At 39.5% G+C, this 16,544-nt stretch overlaps 1 protein-coding gene across 12 annotated transcripts in view; it reads left to right on the forward strand.

Annotated features, from left to right (window-relative positions):
- ABI1 (abl interactor 1) overlaps positions 1-16,544 on the forward strand; it is an 82,334-nt gene that overhangs the window by 41,928 nt on the left and 23,862 nt on the right. For all 12 annotated transcript variants that reach the window (XM_063324605.1, XM_063324608.1, XM_063324611.1 and 9 more), the window contains exon 3: positions 10,400-10,576. In XM_063324605.1, the coding sequence (XP_063180675.1) occupies positions 10,400-10,576 (177 nt within the window). The remainder of the gene's footprint in view (positions 1-10,399; positions 10,577-16,544) is intronic.

The raw sequence follows: 16,544 nt of genomic DNA on the forward strand, positions 1-16,544 counted from the left end.
ATACAAATGTAACATGTTATGACTGCACATCCCAACTGTCGTTCTGTCGAAATCAATCATTAGGATTGTACACTTGAAATACTTCTCTTTTGAAGTGTCTTCTATTTTAAGGACTGTTTCTAATCAGCAGATTTTTGCATTTCTGGCTTGTGTTCAAATATAATTATTAAGTCTTTGGTTCCATTTAGATAGTTTTTCCTCTGGAAACTTGTATTATCAATGCAACTGGTGTTAGTAAATCGTTGAGATGTCTATTCAGTTCACTGTGTAGAACATCTACAGCTCACTAGAGGAGAGGGGATGTGCCTTGGTAGTTCCCTCATCAGAATCCTGTCTTGGTGAAGGGAAGACGATGGGGGCAGAGGGAGGGTGGAGTAAGAGAACTGTACTTCAAAAAGGTATTTGTCGTACAGCATGAAAACTCAAGTGTGTGGTTAGCAATTGTTAATTTGCCACACGGTGTGGTTTTGATGTGATGCAGAGCTGGGTCTGTACTTCCTGGTGCACAATAGCAGTGGAGTGTGTTGTTCAGCCACAGCTGAATCACCAGCAAATACTAGAAAATGTAGTCTAGAGTGATCCAGGATTTTGTGTTAGAACAGGGAATAACACCGTGGAAGCTACTTCTCGATCTCCACTGCTCCCAGATTTTGATGCTGAAAAGCCATAGACTTCAGGAGGCATGTAGGAGATAATTGCAAATAATCTCCCCTTCTCTGTGTCCTCCCACAGAGATCTACATTAGTGATGCATTTTTTTGCTACTTGTTTATTATACTCAGCCTCTTGAAGAGGTTGAATTTGAAAGACAGGAAAAAAAGTTAGCTAGAATGCAAAAATTCATGTTGTGTTCCCCATAAACATGTATCAGAGGTCACTGGAGGGCTTGGTTTTTTTTTTTTAATGAGTAGTGTTCAAAACACACTTCTTATTGAAGTGTATGTACGTTTAGTTTGCTCAAACAGTTAAAACTGGCAGTAGGGTTTGCCAAAGCACATGATCCATAACTCACTTCTGCATTTTCAGTAGCAATTAAAAACATCGGTGGAAGCTGTTTTACAGACAAATCCTGGGTGTCTCTGTTGCTGTGTTTCACTGTGCTCAGAGCAGACAGTGATAGCAGCGTTGCCTATACCTATGCCCACCTACACCCTGTCTGTCTCTCTTCTCAAAGCTGCTGCAGGTGGGCAGCTCCAAGAAGCTGGCCTGAGCAGCGAAGCAACTTGTTTGGTGTAGCACAGGAAGTCTGCCGGAGCCAGGAACAGAGCTTCAATCTGCCGTTTTCCAGGCTCTTGCCCCTAGCCACAGACCCGTCCCACCTCTTCCCTTCACTTGACGGACATCCCCACAGACAGCCGTCTCCTGCGTGCAGGGCCAGCTGCTTCTGCAGCGCTGTCTGACCTCCATACTCCAGATGTTTGAAGTTCCATTTCTCCCATACTTATGTGAACTTTAACAAAGTGCTTCTGGTATTTCACCAATGCAACTGGGAGGAGGGAGGACTGTTGTCTTAACTGTTTTCTTTCCATAACGAGGGCCTCCATAGAGCTGCTAAAAATCTCTTCCTCTGTAGAACTTAAGCTCCGTTTGCTTCAGTTGCCATCTGCCGGTCTTCCTTCCCACATCCCTCTCCCTGTTCCCAAAGATGCTCCTGCAGACCTCCCCTCCGTATGCTCCGTGTTAACATCATCTTCCTTTTGGCTGGGGATGGTGGGGGCCAGAGGGTGAGGGTGTGATTAGATGGCCCTGTATCTCGCCATAGATGATACTCATTTGTAGAGCCTAATTCTGTGAGGTGGTGTTTCGCAGGCGCAATTTACTGATTTCCTTCAGCTGCACCATTTTATGTTCTCAGCATCTTGCATGAACAAGCTCTGAAGTAGCCATTAGAGAATAATGTGAGAAGCTTCTGTCCTGTCTGAAGGATGAATTCGTGACCTCCATAGCAGTCCTCCCATTTCCAGTTGGCAGCAGGAAAGAAAAATCAGACATGAACTCAAGTCTGGCTCTTGGACGAGTGGACTGGTTTCTTTGCTCTGATTCTTGTCCTAGAATGTCATGCACCCGCTCCCAGCTCCTCTGGTCTGTCCTTGTCCCTTTGTGAGTGTCCCCTTTCTGCTCAGTTTCTCCAGCAGAATGTGTGACTAGACTTGCTAATAGGGTACTCTGAAAATCATCTATATAAATAATCCTTTAGCTGAACAGACCTCTCTTCCCCGTCCTTTTCAATGCTGTTGTATAGGTGCATGTGCCACTTCACAGATTGTGTCTTGGAAATTGGGATTGTTGAGTCCAATTCTCAGTGAATCATAGTTTTCCTTTTGGAAGAAAGGCTTCCAGTTTCATAAGAGCAAGAGGGGTAAAGGTGAGGCTATTTGTCTATGGCCAGTAAGCTTTAAGCATGTTTCTCTAGCTCTTGTTTTCAGTTTCTTGATTCTAATGAAGATTATCGACGCCCCCACTTTTTTTTTTTATTATTTTTTTAAGACATATGCATATTTTCACACTTGCTAGCACATGTTCTGTTAGTCAGGAATCAATTTTCTTTCAAGTATGCCTTGCATGGAAATTGCTACCTCTTAAGAAACATAATTCTGGAGCAGGACATGCTATGGACTATGTGCATTGTTGTTTTGCAGTCTGTGCTTCTGAGTTCTAAAACCATACAGCAAGCAAACTGTTCTGAGTGGATGGGATGCCTATGGTATACTTCCCTCCCTGACACCCTCTTCCAACTGTCCTGATCTACTTATGTAAAGGTAGAAAATATCTTCAAACCTTTGCTGAAATCTGGTCTGCTTTATGCCGATGGTGGTTGCTGGGAGAATCAGAAAGTCTGCTAGTGTATATAAAGAAAGATTTAAATTCTTAAGTCAAGGGCTAGCTCCATAGAACTAAACTGGCATATAATTTGCGTTCAGACGTAATTGAAGAAATCCAGTGATAAACTGTCAAAATAAACACAACCATTACTTTTCAACCCCCCCACGACATTGAATGATATTAGTAAAATGCATTGTTAGCATTGTGTTTTTATATATATATATAAATATATATTGTTTATGTATATAAAGATATAAAAATGTGTGCACTTACATATGTGTTACCACTGAAAATAGGATTTAGTATTTCTTTCATTATTTTTCCTTTGTTCTGTCTGGTGCCTTCCCCTTCTAACAATGGTGAACATTTTATAGACTGTGCAAGTTGGTGTATATGTGTTGATGGCCTTAGTTCATTGTGTTAATCTGTAAAAGCTCTTGATTTTGAATCCTCTCTGCAGGAAAAGGAAGGTGATATATCAGATTACATGAGACATGGCTTATCTGGCTCCTCTAGCCTTTTACCTTAGGAGACCTGGATTTACCAGGACTTCAGGAGATGAAGCTTTCTGGAGAGCCTGTCCTACTATTGTAACTCATCTGTATGCTGAAGGGAATGTGTGATAAACTTCTGTCTATAAACCTACAAGAAAACATTGCTGGATATGCAGCTCTGGAAATACAACTCTTAAATCTATTTCAGTTGCCTCCTACATTGCCAGCACCACATACAAAGCAAACACACAAGGTGAAACTTAAATGTGTAAATGCTTCAGAGGTGACAGGAGACCTGTCTTTTATGGCGCAGCTTCAGAAGGCATGGCAGGATATTCTTAGAGTTCTCAGATGACATTAGACGCTGGTGTTCAGGCAACTGACTTCTAGCCTTAGTGAAAATTGGATTGAAGGATTGTGTATGTGAAATAATAAAGCCTTGAAATCCTTATATTCTTAAAAGAATTTGGGGAACTGAAAAAAAGCACCTCTGGTTTGTTTTTTTTTTCTTCTCCTCTAGTTACTCTTGCTTGTTGCTAGCACTGGCTTTTTTCTGTGGATTGACTGATAAGTTGACAGTACTTTTTAGCAGACTTGGTTCTGGTGACTGTAGAAAGGGGAGTTAAAGGTGTCTTGAATTCATCTCTTGAGGGAGGGATGGTAAGGAGGACCTTTCCCCTTTTTACTGTGAAAGATAACCAGTATAAAGTTTCAGATGAAGATTTGTTCAAAGTTAATTAGGGACTCGAATTTCACACAACATAAACAAGTAAGCTTGGAATCCAGACAATTGTCCTAGAGCTCGAGGAAGGAAACTAAACTCCTTTCTCTGCACTACTTACTGTCCCATGTATTACATAATTTTATTGACTAGGTTCAATCTGAAACCGGTGTCTTTGCCCAGTATTTTGTGTAACATGGGCACGGTTTCTGCTGAAAGGAAATAACTATATTTGACAAATTGCTAACCTGACTTGATACCTCAGATCTGGTGTTCCAATTGGCTTGTCTTTGTCTAGAAATCTTACTCTTTTTTTCTTTTTTTTCTTGTGCCATTCTTTTCTCTTATACTGCCAGCAATGCCCTTTGCTTAAGGGAATTTCACTGCTCTCAGATTAGAATGAATGAAATATTGTTCTTTCCATTAACTTGCCTTTTGGTAACGATGACTTTAGTATAGAATCATCTCAAGTTGGAAGGAACCCATACAGATCATTGAGTCCAACTCCCTGCTCCTCACTGGACTACCTAAAACTAAACCATATGACTAAGAGCATCATACCTGAACTCTTGACAGGCTTGGGGCCCTGACCACTACCCTGGGGAGTCTGTTCTAGTGGCTAGCCACCCTCCCAATGAAGAACCTTTTCCTAATGTCCAATGTGAACTTCCCCTGACGCAGCTTCATTCTATTTCCTTGTGTCCTGTTGCTGGTCACCAGAGAGAGGAGATCAGCACCTCCCGCTCCAACTGCCCCCCTTGAGGAAGGTGTAGGCTGCCATGAGGTCACCTCTCAGCCTTCTCTTCTCCCAGCTGAACAAACCAGGTGACCTCAACTGCTCCTCGAAAGTCCTGCCCTTGAGACTTTTCACTGTCTTCGTTGCCTTCCTCTAGACACACTCTAATAGTTCGATGTCCTTCTTGCACAGAGGCACCCAAAACTGCACACAGCACTTGAGGTGTGGAACGGATTACATTGGGCAAGTACAGCACCAACTGTGCACAACAGGTTACCGAGACTCAGTCAGTGTGATTACACCAAGTATGCTAGGAAAACGGGGGTGGGAAGTATCATGCTGTGTGCATGGCTGATATGTCTGTGGTTTTGCTTGCGTAAAGTAATTCTGATCTATTCTGCTAACATTTAGAGATATGTATAACACTGATTACCCTGTAACCAGGGCTTTATTTATTTGAAATAATGTGTTAGTAACAGACCCAACCCTATATTCAACCACAAACTGAGAAAGTGAAAAAGTGAAACGAAGTCAAAATTACAGAAGACTGTTGCTAATAACAAGCTGTTTGGCCTTCCTTTTCTCCTTGGTTTCTCTAAAGTAGCAGCTTGAAGAAGGCTGTGGAGCTTGAGCCTACGTTCCTTCTTGTCTGAGTGAGCCTAGGGACAAATTGAAAAGTTACTGACTTACAGCTCTGTGCAGCACAGGACACTGGTTTGAAGGATGTTCATTATGTGAAAATAAAAGTTCTTAAAACCATTGCATGAAACGGCCTGATAAACTGGCAGTAAAAATGGTGGTGTAATTTTAGGGTATTTTTTTTTGTCTAATGTGTTTTGTATGTTAGATTTTTAAATGAAGGAAATGCCCTTGAAGTGACTTTTCACTCATTTTCAAATTCATGGGTGAAAGTGTGTGGTGGTTTGATTATTTTTTTTTGTTTTGGTGGGGTTTTTTTGTATTTTTTTTTAACTGGTAGCTTCCTACACTGTACATTAGACTCTCTTTTGGGGGGTTTTGTTTGTCTACTGTTTTTACCTGATAGCCACGATTTTCACTGTTAAGGACTAGGCAGCTGTTCTTCTCTCCGCTGTCACTCTGCTCTTCCCAAGAGCCTGTCAGCTTTTTCCAGCTTGCTGGTAAGGTAGCTGTGCAGCACCACACAGTGCTTCTCCTGTCCCCTCTGCCAGGTGAGTGTGTGTGCTGTTACAGCTTAATTCTTCAGGAACTGGAGAGGAGCAGAGTAGGAAACCTGAAGTGGAGATTTCCTGCCCAATACTTCTCTAGTATCAGTTAATTTAATGCAAATCTAAATTATATTTGCTTGGTATAAATCTGTGGTATTAATGTAGTGAGTTGTCCTTCAGGATAGCCTGAAGTTGGCAGTGCCTGGTTACTAAATTGATTTGATAGAGATATTTTTTTCCCCCCCTGCTCTTTACCATCTGTGTGTCCATTTAGTGAGAGAAACAGCGACTGCGTGAGTATCTGGCTCATAAATATGAATTGCAGTGGTTCAGGATTAAAAAGGTAGTCAAAGCTTGAAGCTGTTTTTCTTTTTCCTTTTTTAAAAATATCCCCATATATGTGGGCTTTATTGAAATATTTAGATATATCCTCAAATTAGCTTGGCCAAATGTACCACAGTCTCTGTTTCTTGTAAGGTGTTTGTCCTGGGATTGCATCCTGTAGCACATGTGTAGAACGTTATCTGCAGCACAGGAAAAAAAGAGAGAAACAAACAACTATTCGCCCTATCATTGCTGGGCTGCACTTGGCCTTGAGGCTACTTGTAAGGAAACAGTTAAATTTTAACTCCACATCCTGTTGATCAACTCTTTTTTTTTCATATGGTTTGAAGCAGACAGATAGTGGAGGCAGCTAATCATTAACAGTTCCTTCAACCTACAAGCTTAACTTTGCTTCTAGGATTAGCTGGCATGGTCCCTAGCACCCAGTTATAATGGCAAAGGGTTTGTTTGGTTTAGTTTAAATTTGCTTTGCAAAGAAAACATGTTGTGTGTTTGGAAGGGCTGTCTTCTCCTTCTTCGCCAAATCAGTACAATGCTGGACTTTTTCTTGCTGGATTACGTTGTCTAGGAGTGAGAATTTCACCCCTGTTCCCCAGATTTTAAATTGTGCTGTGTATTTATGTTTCAGCATAGGCCAAGCATACTTGAAGCCGATCTCATTGTTTGCTATTGCTTTTTAACCTGTGTTAACCCAAGCCAGTTTGCAATACTTTACTCCTCTCCATCTTTGATGTTTAAAAGTAGGTTTTATGCATGAAATCACAAACTAACTACTGTTTAGCTGTCTTATTACCATATCACAGTGGACATTTACTCATAGCTACAGGTGCCAAGTGTTGCCAGAGCTTTGAGAGCGGTCTGGTTTGGTCTGGTTTGGCTGTTACGTGGTACCTGGCTTGTCTCTCTTGGGAATTAACTGTTGACTAGCTGAGTAGCTATGCTATTCTGCTAAAAATTGCTTGTGTTTTGGGTTTTTCCTCTTTTGGAAGTGAAAGACATTGCCTATGACTATACAATACATTTCCACATCAACATCAAGCAAATAGGTATAAATAAAAGTACAAAAATGAACAACTGTTATATACTTTGTTTTGCATAATGATCAGATAACAATTAATAATATGCAGTCTTTATAGATCTAGAAAAAGTAATTTCTTCTTGACGAAGCAAGATGCTGTCTAGTAGCTGATGGACAGCATATTGCTGTGGGCAAAGCATATGCTGGGAGCCTTTGCTTTGCACAGAGGCAAAATACCGCCTTGCTTTTCCGGTGTACCAGATGTGGTAAGAGTTGCAGTCTCTTTTGCTTTGAACAGTGAATTAGTCTCTTGCACAGGCACGCCGGCATGCTGTTCAAGACTTAAATATGTGCACTAAGTTTCTGGCCCTGCTCTGTGCTAGAGATAGTTTTCTCTTTGCTTGGTTTACATTACTGAAATCTGTGGAAAGACTTTACAAATTGCTGCTCTATATTTAATTTTGGATAAGCTGTCTGATATAACTAATATATGCTCTTTTCCTGCTCTAAGTTTGGTTGTTTGTGGTTTTTTTTTGGTTAGCAAGAATTAGTTGCAAAATTACTTAGATCATTTTCCAAAGCATGTATGGTACAGCATCTGTTCCTGGAATTTCTTATCCTCTGCACTAGTAATTTATAGAATTTTCATTGTGCGTTGCAGGGAGGAAAAGTCAGTTTTCATGGACTACCTTCTGGGAGAAGATACATCTTTTTGTAGCATGAAGGGCTTTGGTTTTTTTTTCTTTTTTTTTTTTTCTATTAACGTTAAGAGAACTCCTAGTATAAAGATGCATTTTTGTCCATGCACTGAACAAAAAAAGAATTTATTAGTAATAACAGATTCTGTTCATGAGCATAAAGTAGAAGAATGGATTTATTTCAAGGGGCATAGTAGTATTTTAGAGTACCCTCTTTTAAAACATTGTAGTATGTGCCTTAAATGGATGTTCTCCTCAGCTTCCTATATTGTTATGTTGCTTAGGTGACCCTGAATAAAAGGTTTTTTTCACCTATGCAGCACTCAGGTTGTACAAAATATTAAGAGTTGCGTATTATTAAAGAATTTTGTAAGATGCTTTGAGACCTGGTATTATCATTGAAAAAAAGGGTTCGGGTTTTACAGGGGAGTTGGAAGAGAGATGATCTAAGAACATGTAGGACAGCACTCAGATAATGTTTCTTGGTCTTGCTGAAAGCAAACTAAAAGGCAGAACTGACATGCATATTTTAGTCTCTAAAAGGAAAAGAATAAATAATAACTGGAGTTGAAGAAATACGGGTAGTCTTGTTCTTAAGTCTTCGCTCTGTTGTTTGTGAAATTGGCTGCCAGAGAAAAAAATGTGGGTGCAGTGGCTGATAACTGATACTGATGTAGTAGTAAATGCTTGATGTATAGGATTGTCTCATTTGGAAAGGTGCCTTTTATTTCTGACTTCAGGATTTTTCAGAGCATGAGCATTTAGAACAATAAAGCTTGCTCCAAAGCTTTATTGAGAGATTTAATTAACTTATTCCAAATAAACTAGTGCAGACATACACATTTAATGTCTTGCATTGCTCTGGAAAATCACAGCTCTTATTTTTGTTAAGATTCCGTGCACTTCCAAAGTAAAAGAACCTTTTTGCGATGTTACAAGTTGTCTGTTACTTAGCTTTAAGCTGTGAAAACAAGCTTGCTCAATACCACTGCTTTTAGGTACTTCACTTGTGTTCACACTTGTAATCAGCAATACCAAGTATCAAATCTGTTGAGGAGGATTTTATTTCTTTCTGTACTTACTCAGGAGAATTTAAGATTATTTAAGCGTGTGCACCAGTTAATGGAAAAAAACAGTTCAATTGAAGGCATTTCATTGTGAATTCTGAACACTGAATGCTGACTTTCCCAGAAACGGTTGTTTCCTGGATGCTTACCTTGCATCATCTTGCAATATAAATATAAAATATGAAATATAAACTAATTTTGTGCTTCATCTTTGCCTCTGCTTCACTAAACAAAACCTTGGACATCACGATATCCATTTTAGATGAGGGGGTACTTCTAGAGATGTCCCCAAAAGAGTACTGATGGACAAGGATTTTTCTTTCTTTCTGAACTTTGACTCTCTGTTTCTATGACAGTCTCTCCAGGGGGAATTGTTGCTTACAGACTGAGAATTATTTTCCTTAGTGAAAAAAGTGGTGGTTTGATAGGTTTTGTTCAAAGTCACTTAGAGTGGTGTTTTTTGTCAGATACCATCTCCTGCAATGAGATCCCAAGGTTCTAGTAGGTACTTGAACCAGTAAATTCAATCCCTGAATCTTGAAATAGGCTTCCTAGAGGTGGGACTTGCTATGGCATCCGATGCTTGATTTGTACTTGTTGTCCTTCAGCTAGGGTTTAAGTGGTGGTTATATTGCATGTAGAAGCATGTGTCTGTTATGTGAAGCTTAGTTTGATCCTTCACAGACTACTGGACAGGTCTTTCTTTGTCTCTTTAGGTATTTCCTAATAAAATGATGGTGCTTAGCATATTTTATATTCCTTTACTTGCATCTTTAAGGCTCTGTTTTATTCTTTTAGTAAAGCTGCTATAAACAGTATGACTGAAACTAGCCTCAGTGCTGAAATTAGTCCTTCTCTATGCAGACTCTGATATGCACTGATGGCTTTGCTGAAAGAAATTACCGCACAGACTTCCCAAGCTTAGTCCCCCTCTGGGGCTGCGGGCAAATTGCTTAGCTTGTCTGTCCTGGTTTCCCAGCTGTGGAGTTGGAGTAATTTATTACTAGTGTCAGTCATACGAACATTGAGGGTTAATCTGCAAGGACTGTATCTGCACAGTGTCTTTTAGAGTGTCAAAGCGGTAATGTACAATTGTAATTTTATTATTAATATTGGTTATTTCATTAAAGTGTAATTTTCAAACAATGTTCATGTAGATTAAACTCATTTCATCAATAAACTGGCATACTTCCAGCAGCATTAACTCGGTTCAGACTCTTCGTTTAATAGTGAAGCCTAAATGTGTAGATAGCTCTGTAAAGAAAACAGCAAATGCCTAAAGAAACCCGTACTTTCTTGTTTTTAATCTAGACTGTGGACATCCATAAAGAAAAGGTCGCTCGCAGAGAGATAGGCATTTTGACGACCAATAAGAACACATCGAGAACTCACAAAATTATAGCGCCAGCGAACATGGAACGTCCTGTAAGGTATATTCGAAAACCTATAGACTACACGGTGCTGGATGATGTTGGCCATGGCGTAAAGGTAAGAATACCCGGACACTTGAGGACTCCAAGTAACACAGATCAGGAGATAGGGTTGGGGCAGAATGTTACTGACATTAAAATGTTTAGTTCATTTATGGTAGGAAGGATTATGGGTTTGATATGCTCCCATGTACAAACATTTTAATAACAAAATGGATAGTTTTATGGTGAGGGTTTTTTGAGCAATGTTTGCCATAACCTTGTGACTGTCAGTGGTAGTCACAGTGTCTGGAAATAATGGCTCGTGATCTTAGGATAATGACTTCTCAAAAAAGCCATGAATGACTTTTAACATTATCACTCCCTCCTCTGATTAAATTGTCTCTGCTACTCCTTTTGTTTTTTTGTTATTGAGAAAAATTGTCATCTGTTATGGGGAAACTGGCTGGTGGGGTTTTTTGTTGGGGCTTTTTGGAGGGCGGTCAGGAGAAAGGAGGTCAGCTAGTTGGCATTTAAATCTGTGGCATTTGGTGTCTCACATTTGTGCTTTCAGACAGCCTCATTTTCCTTCTCTTAAAAAAAAAAAAAAAAGCCTTTGTAAATTAAAGTCTATCTCACTTGAAATGGTCATAGTTGAAGTGAATTAATGTAACACCCTTTGCTCTCTGGACAACTTTTTATGAAAAATAGCTTTGTATCCCCCTAGAGCAGGCCTTCCAGGTATATTCAGTTCAAAACAATTGTCCCTTGAATGGCATTAAAAAGCTTTTATTCAACACCCGTGTATCCTCTAAAGCTTGATGTGCTCTGGTCAGTCAGTTGTGCAGATAGATCAGCCCATGATGTACCCTTTGAATTTCTGAGCTCTTGAGGAACAGATCTTTCAGAATTACTCAACAAAGAGAGTGCCGGGTACCTCTTCCTTCACAGTAACACTCCAAATGCCCAGAAGAGCATTTCCAATGCAAGTTAGAAAGCATCTCTATACAATGACAGCTCTAGGCTATGAATTAACATAGTGACTTTGGACTACCTGGTTTGTTTGTTTGTTGCTAAACCTATAACTCTTAGGGTAGTTTTACACTAATAATTTAAGCCCAACTGGAAGAAGCACGATTCTATGTAGAAGCCTGAACAACATGCCCTGAATTGCTCTAAAATAGAAACACTGGGGTCAGAGGAATTGATAATTTTTCAGTACAGTCTCTGCATTTGAGGAGGGAGCTCTATGAACAGAGAATACAGGAATCCACAAATTCATTGTCAGGATATTGGTTTCTGCATTTAAGTGCTCCAGGGATCAAGTGCTGTAGAAGACGTTTTAAAAGTAGAATAATTACTGTTAGTCTTTGAAGTTGATGCTTTGCTGAACTACTTGTATTGTGCAGGCTCAAAACAGGTTGCTTGATCCATAAATGCTAAAGTTGTTAAGGTGCAGAAGTTGCATTTTCCTATATGACTCTTTGCTTTTATGAGTACTGGTGTCTTTGTTTTTACTAACATGACCCTATTTGTTTAGGGGTGGAAATTTTTTAGAAGATGCTGTTTACCTATTTCTAGGCAGCTATGAAATGTTTTTAGTATTTTTTTTCTACTCTTAGTGGTTTAATTCTACATTAAAAACTTGGTCTGTTTTGAGCTAAAATAGCTTCCAGTAATAACCAAATTATCAACTCATTACAAGTCAGCTACAAATTACACCTTGCTATTGTTTCTTTGAGTGATTTGCCTAAGTGTTTTATGACTGTGGAAGGCATGAAGCACTTAGTAGAAAAATGCTATTGGTATTTTCTATGTAGACTTGTTACACAAATGGAATAAGCTGCCAGCCAGGCCTCAGGTGTATAGTTCAAGATGGCTGTCATGCATTTGACACCTTCACCAGTGTTGACATTCACTGGACACAGTGTTGAGAAGAGTGGGCTGACATAGTGAATGACATAATTAAATGTTTTAGCCATTGTATTACTCGGTTTCCGAGAGTGTGACACAGATCATAGCTCTGAAGGAAGTAACTTGCTTTGTCTGCAAACAGCTAGTGCTGGTATAAGAAAATCAAACCAAAACAACTTAAGAAACTGGATCAGGCCCTGGTGGAAGTCCGTACAAATAACGGATGATGCCGAGAATATTGAGTTGCCTCTTGGACATACAAATTAGGGGGGAACATACAATAAATTGAATTACAAACTTTGTCTTGTCCAGAATGGTCTTAGAAAATGCTTCAGACTCTGTTAAGTCTTATTTTCTTGACCAAAGATTTCACCCCAAGTTGGACAGCAACTTGTTTGATAAGGCTTTAGAACCCATGTTTTTCTAGAGGAAAAGAAGTCTGAGTTCTGCCTAGAGCAATTGTTAATTTGACTAATTTGCAAGTCCTTTAATGTCTTCTGCTGTGGCAACTGTCAATAAAATACAGTACAACACATACATTGACATTTAAGTATTAAATAAAAATAATGCAACACTTTGAAATCTGTAGATGACAATTTATTGGTGTTAATGGGACTCTGTTGTGTTCTAGTGTGGGATTTGATAATAGAAAGGAAAAATGCAAGGAAGAGAAATCAAAAATACTGCTTCTGCTTTTATTTCATGAAATACTGATTCCGGAAAAAATGTCATTAAAATATACAGTATATTTTAAGGGGTGATCCTAAATAGTTTTATATAAAAAGTATAAATAAAAATACTGTTTCACAGAATTAAAAAAAAATAAAAGTAGAAAGGTAGGTAGTCCTCAGAGTAAATGCTGTCTTCCCCTGTACATCTTCCATCTGAGTACATGCAGAAACACCTCCTGTACATACTCACAGCTCATTTTCTTTGTGTGTGTGTCTGATGCTTCTCATGGCTGTGTAGAGGGGACACAAAAGCAGATGCCTATGCTTGGGGCATGGAGAAGGGCTCTGCATGCCCCACTCTGTCTTACATGCAGCAGTTTTTGTGGGGGCAGGCGACGAGGGTGGGGGTGGCAGTGATGGTAAGCAGCTGTTCTCTATAGCAGGTTTCCTCCCTGATGGGAGACACCTCCTTGGAAGGCAGTGCTGTTTTCTCCTGTAGCAGCTTCCTGTTAGAAAAGCTTTTTTTTGTAGAGCATCCTAGAATTGCAGAAGTGCTTTCTCCTTCGGCCTGAATGCTCCATGACAGCCCCAAGCTGCTCCATGACCTGCCCCTTCCCTTTGCAGGGGCAGATACCGACGAAGTCTCCAAAAGGAGTAAAGTTGCTTTTTTTTTTTTTTTTTTTTTTCCATGTACGTGCCTATGAACCAAGGCTAGCATCAGTCAAAATCAGGAAGGCTTTTAAAGTTGGTTTGCTAGCGAGAAGGCTTTCCCTTGCAACACAAATATTATGTGTAGATGGCTCCAAGAAACGCACAGGCAAGCATTTTTGCAGGTCTGTTAAGTAGTTGCTCAGCTGTCACCCTCTGGGGATAGGGGAATGTAGCTGAAGTCATTCTTGGTAAATAAGAGTAGCTGTCGTGATGTGAGAGCATGCCTTCCTGTGTAGAGCTTGGGTTAAAATTATTAGGCAGAGGATACTTTAACATTTCCTTCCTTCTCTTTCCCCTTCTTTTGTGCAAGGAAAAAAAAAAGGTAGTGTGCCAGCAAATAAATAGGTCAAATACAATTACTCATACAGAAAATCCTCAGTTTAAGAGGGGGGAGAAGGAGGAGGAAGCTTGGAAGCAGCCTTAAGAGCGCTAAAGTTGGCCTTTGAATTTTTTATTTTTTATTTTTTTTTCAAATAGGAGGCAGGTGGAATTGCAGTAATTTGTAAAATGGCAGCTAAGTAGGAAGTTAAAATGATGCCTTATGGTAAAGGCAGATAAAATGCTGAATATGTGCTAAATTGAAATGCCTAATAGCTGTAATTGGATCAAGTTTGTTTTATGGAACTAATAGTTCTTCAAAAGCAAACTTGAATTGTATATAAAGATTGGTCACTTTTCAGCTCTGTTTTAAGAAACAATTTGGAATTTTGTCACTGTAAACCACTTGCATTTCACTGCATTAAATCTGTAAGAAGCTTTCTAGCCCAGGAAGTCAAACAGGAGTTAAGCGTTCAGAAGTCTTTCTCAAGCAAATGGAAGTTGGAAGGCCTCCCTTAAAGTAGGGATTGGGCCAAAACTTAACAAATACTAAGATTGCGCTGACCCTTGTTAGGCTTCTCAGCCTGCCCTACTCACCTGCATTCCTCATGCTTACATCTGTGTTGGTGCAAAACAAAAATGCAGATGAGGTGCTGATGTGAGGGGTAGAAGGCTACCTAATTGTGCCTGCTTCCCGTTTAGGGTAAGACCTTTTATGTGTTAGCCACTTGAGTATTAACTTTTAAATAATTCACTGTAATAAAAACAAAGTGAGACAGGGATCCTGAACCTGAGCCTCTGATGCCTTTGTCCCTGTATTAGCCTCTGTCAGACACTCACGCTTCAAAGGATGTCATGTGGCCAATTTCATTAAAGTCACATCATCCCTCTGGGGTCATGGCCAAACAGTAAATATTGCTGTAGGGTAAAGAACGCTTCTCTGGGGGGGAAAAGTAACTCTTCCTGTTGCCAGCTCTAATGACTCTGTTTTGAGTGTTGACACTGTGTGCTTTTCATAGGGTACTCACTACTGGAAATTCAGAAGTGCGTGTAGCGTCATCTGATACAATGTAGGTTTCAAGCCTTTCTGCTTGCAAAGAAAAAACTATGAGATCTCTTTATTTTCTGACTTTGAAAAGAATATTTTTTTTTTACATTAACCTTATTCTGTTGTAGCTAGAAACAAAGTTACCAACTCAAAGAATTCAAAAAGCTTGAAGTATTTAAAGGCAGGAATCTAGGTATCTTTCTCTGAACAAGACTACTGAGGGACCAATATTAAGTTTGTCTGTCATCCACAACCAGTTTTTTGTATGTTAAGAGCAGTTTAATATGTAAAACCATTTTAAAGCCAAATGTGACTCCAAAATTTTTGCCTGCTCAGTTTGACAACTCAAAAAAGAAAAAAACCCCACACCAAAACAAACAACCCCAAAAAACACCCGAAAAACCAATATAAAGAAGAAGCAATACCGACAAGCTACATCTGGTTACTGTTAACAGAAGACTATGTAATCAGCAGATTGCAAATAATGCTGGGAGAGGTTATAGTTAAAAGATGAAGGTAAAATTTCACTGAAGAGAAACTTACCTACTCATGTTCAGTTTTGAAAGAAGTATTGATTTGGAACCTAGATTTTCTCAAAATAATCTGCCTTACAATAGGTTATAAGGAAATAAAGAACAAAGAAAGGCTTCTCACCCATTCTGATAAGGAAATAGAGACAGGAATGATTTCTTTAAAACTGCACAGAACTAGTGTCAGAAGTGTGTTAACCTGAGTGTCTGACACCCACGTACAGTCTGCCTTCTGAAAAAATCTTTGATTACATATTCTCCCTAAGTCCATATCTTGATTTCTTGTAAGGAAGCCATATTCTAGACTTGGTGCTTTATTGTGTCCTTTCCTCAGGCATCCCGGACCTTCATGTAGAAGTACCCTTCCAGCTGCATTTCTTGCTCCGACCGTGTCATCTTGTAATACTCCAAAACTGCTCCACTGATGAGACAGGAGGCAATCTTGTGCAAAAATCTATGAGGATGCCTATGGGGCAATTGAATTGCCTAGCTGCAGATATGTAACGGCACTTCAAACGGTCTTATGGCCAGCTGCCTTTCAGTAGGGATGTCTCAGATAATTCTCCCTTGATTAATAAAGGAAATACCTTTTTAAATAAAAGGTGAGGTTGGCGAAAGAGTCATCAAGAGCAATCATGGGGCTTTTTTCTGTTGTGGTTCATGGCTGTGATTACTTATCAAAGGTGATGGATCTAAGGCTGGTTATTGCTTTTGCACAGCATATATATAAAAAGTTCTGAGTTTGTCAGACACTTACTGTTAGACTGGCACGCTTTTAAAATCTTTGTTTCCAATGATCAGCATTTATATTGGATGGTATTTAGTGATGGCTTTCAGGGATCCTACCTATGGCAG

This window comes from Chroicocephalus ridibundus, chromosome 2 (assembly GCF_963924245.1).
Source record: "Chroicocephalus ridibundus chromosome 2, bChrRid1.1, whole genome shotgun sequence".
Taxonomy (NCBI): Eukaryota; Metazoa; Chordata; class Aves; order Charadriiformes; family Laridae; genus Chroicocephalus; species Chroicocephalus ridibundus.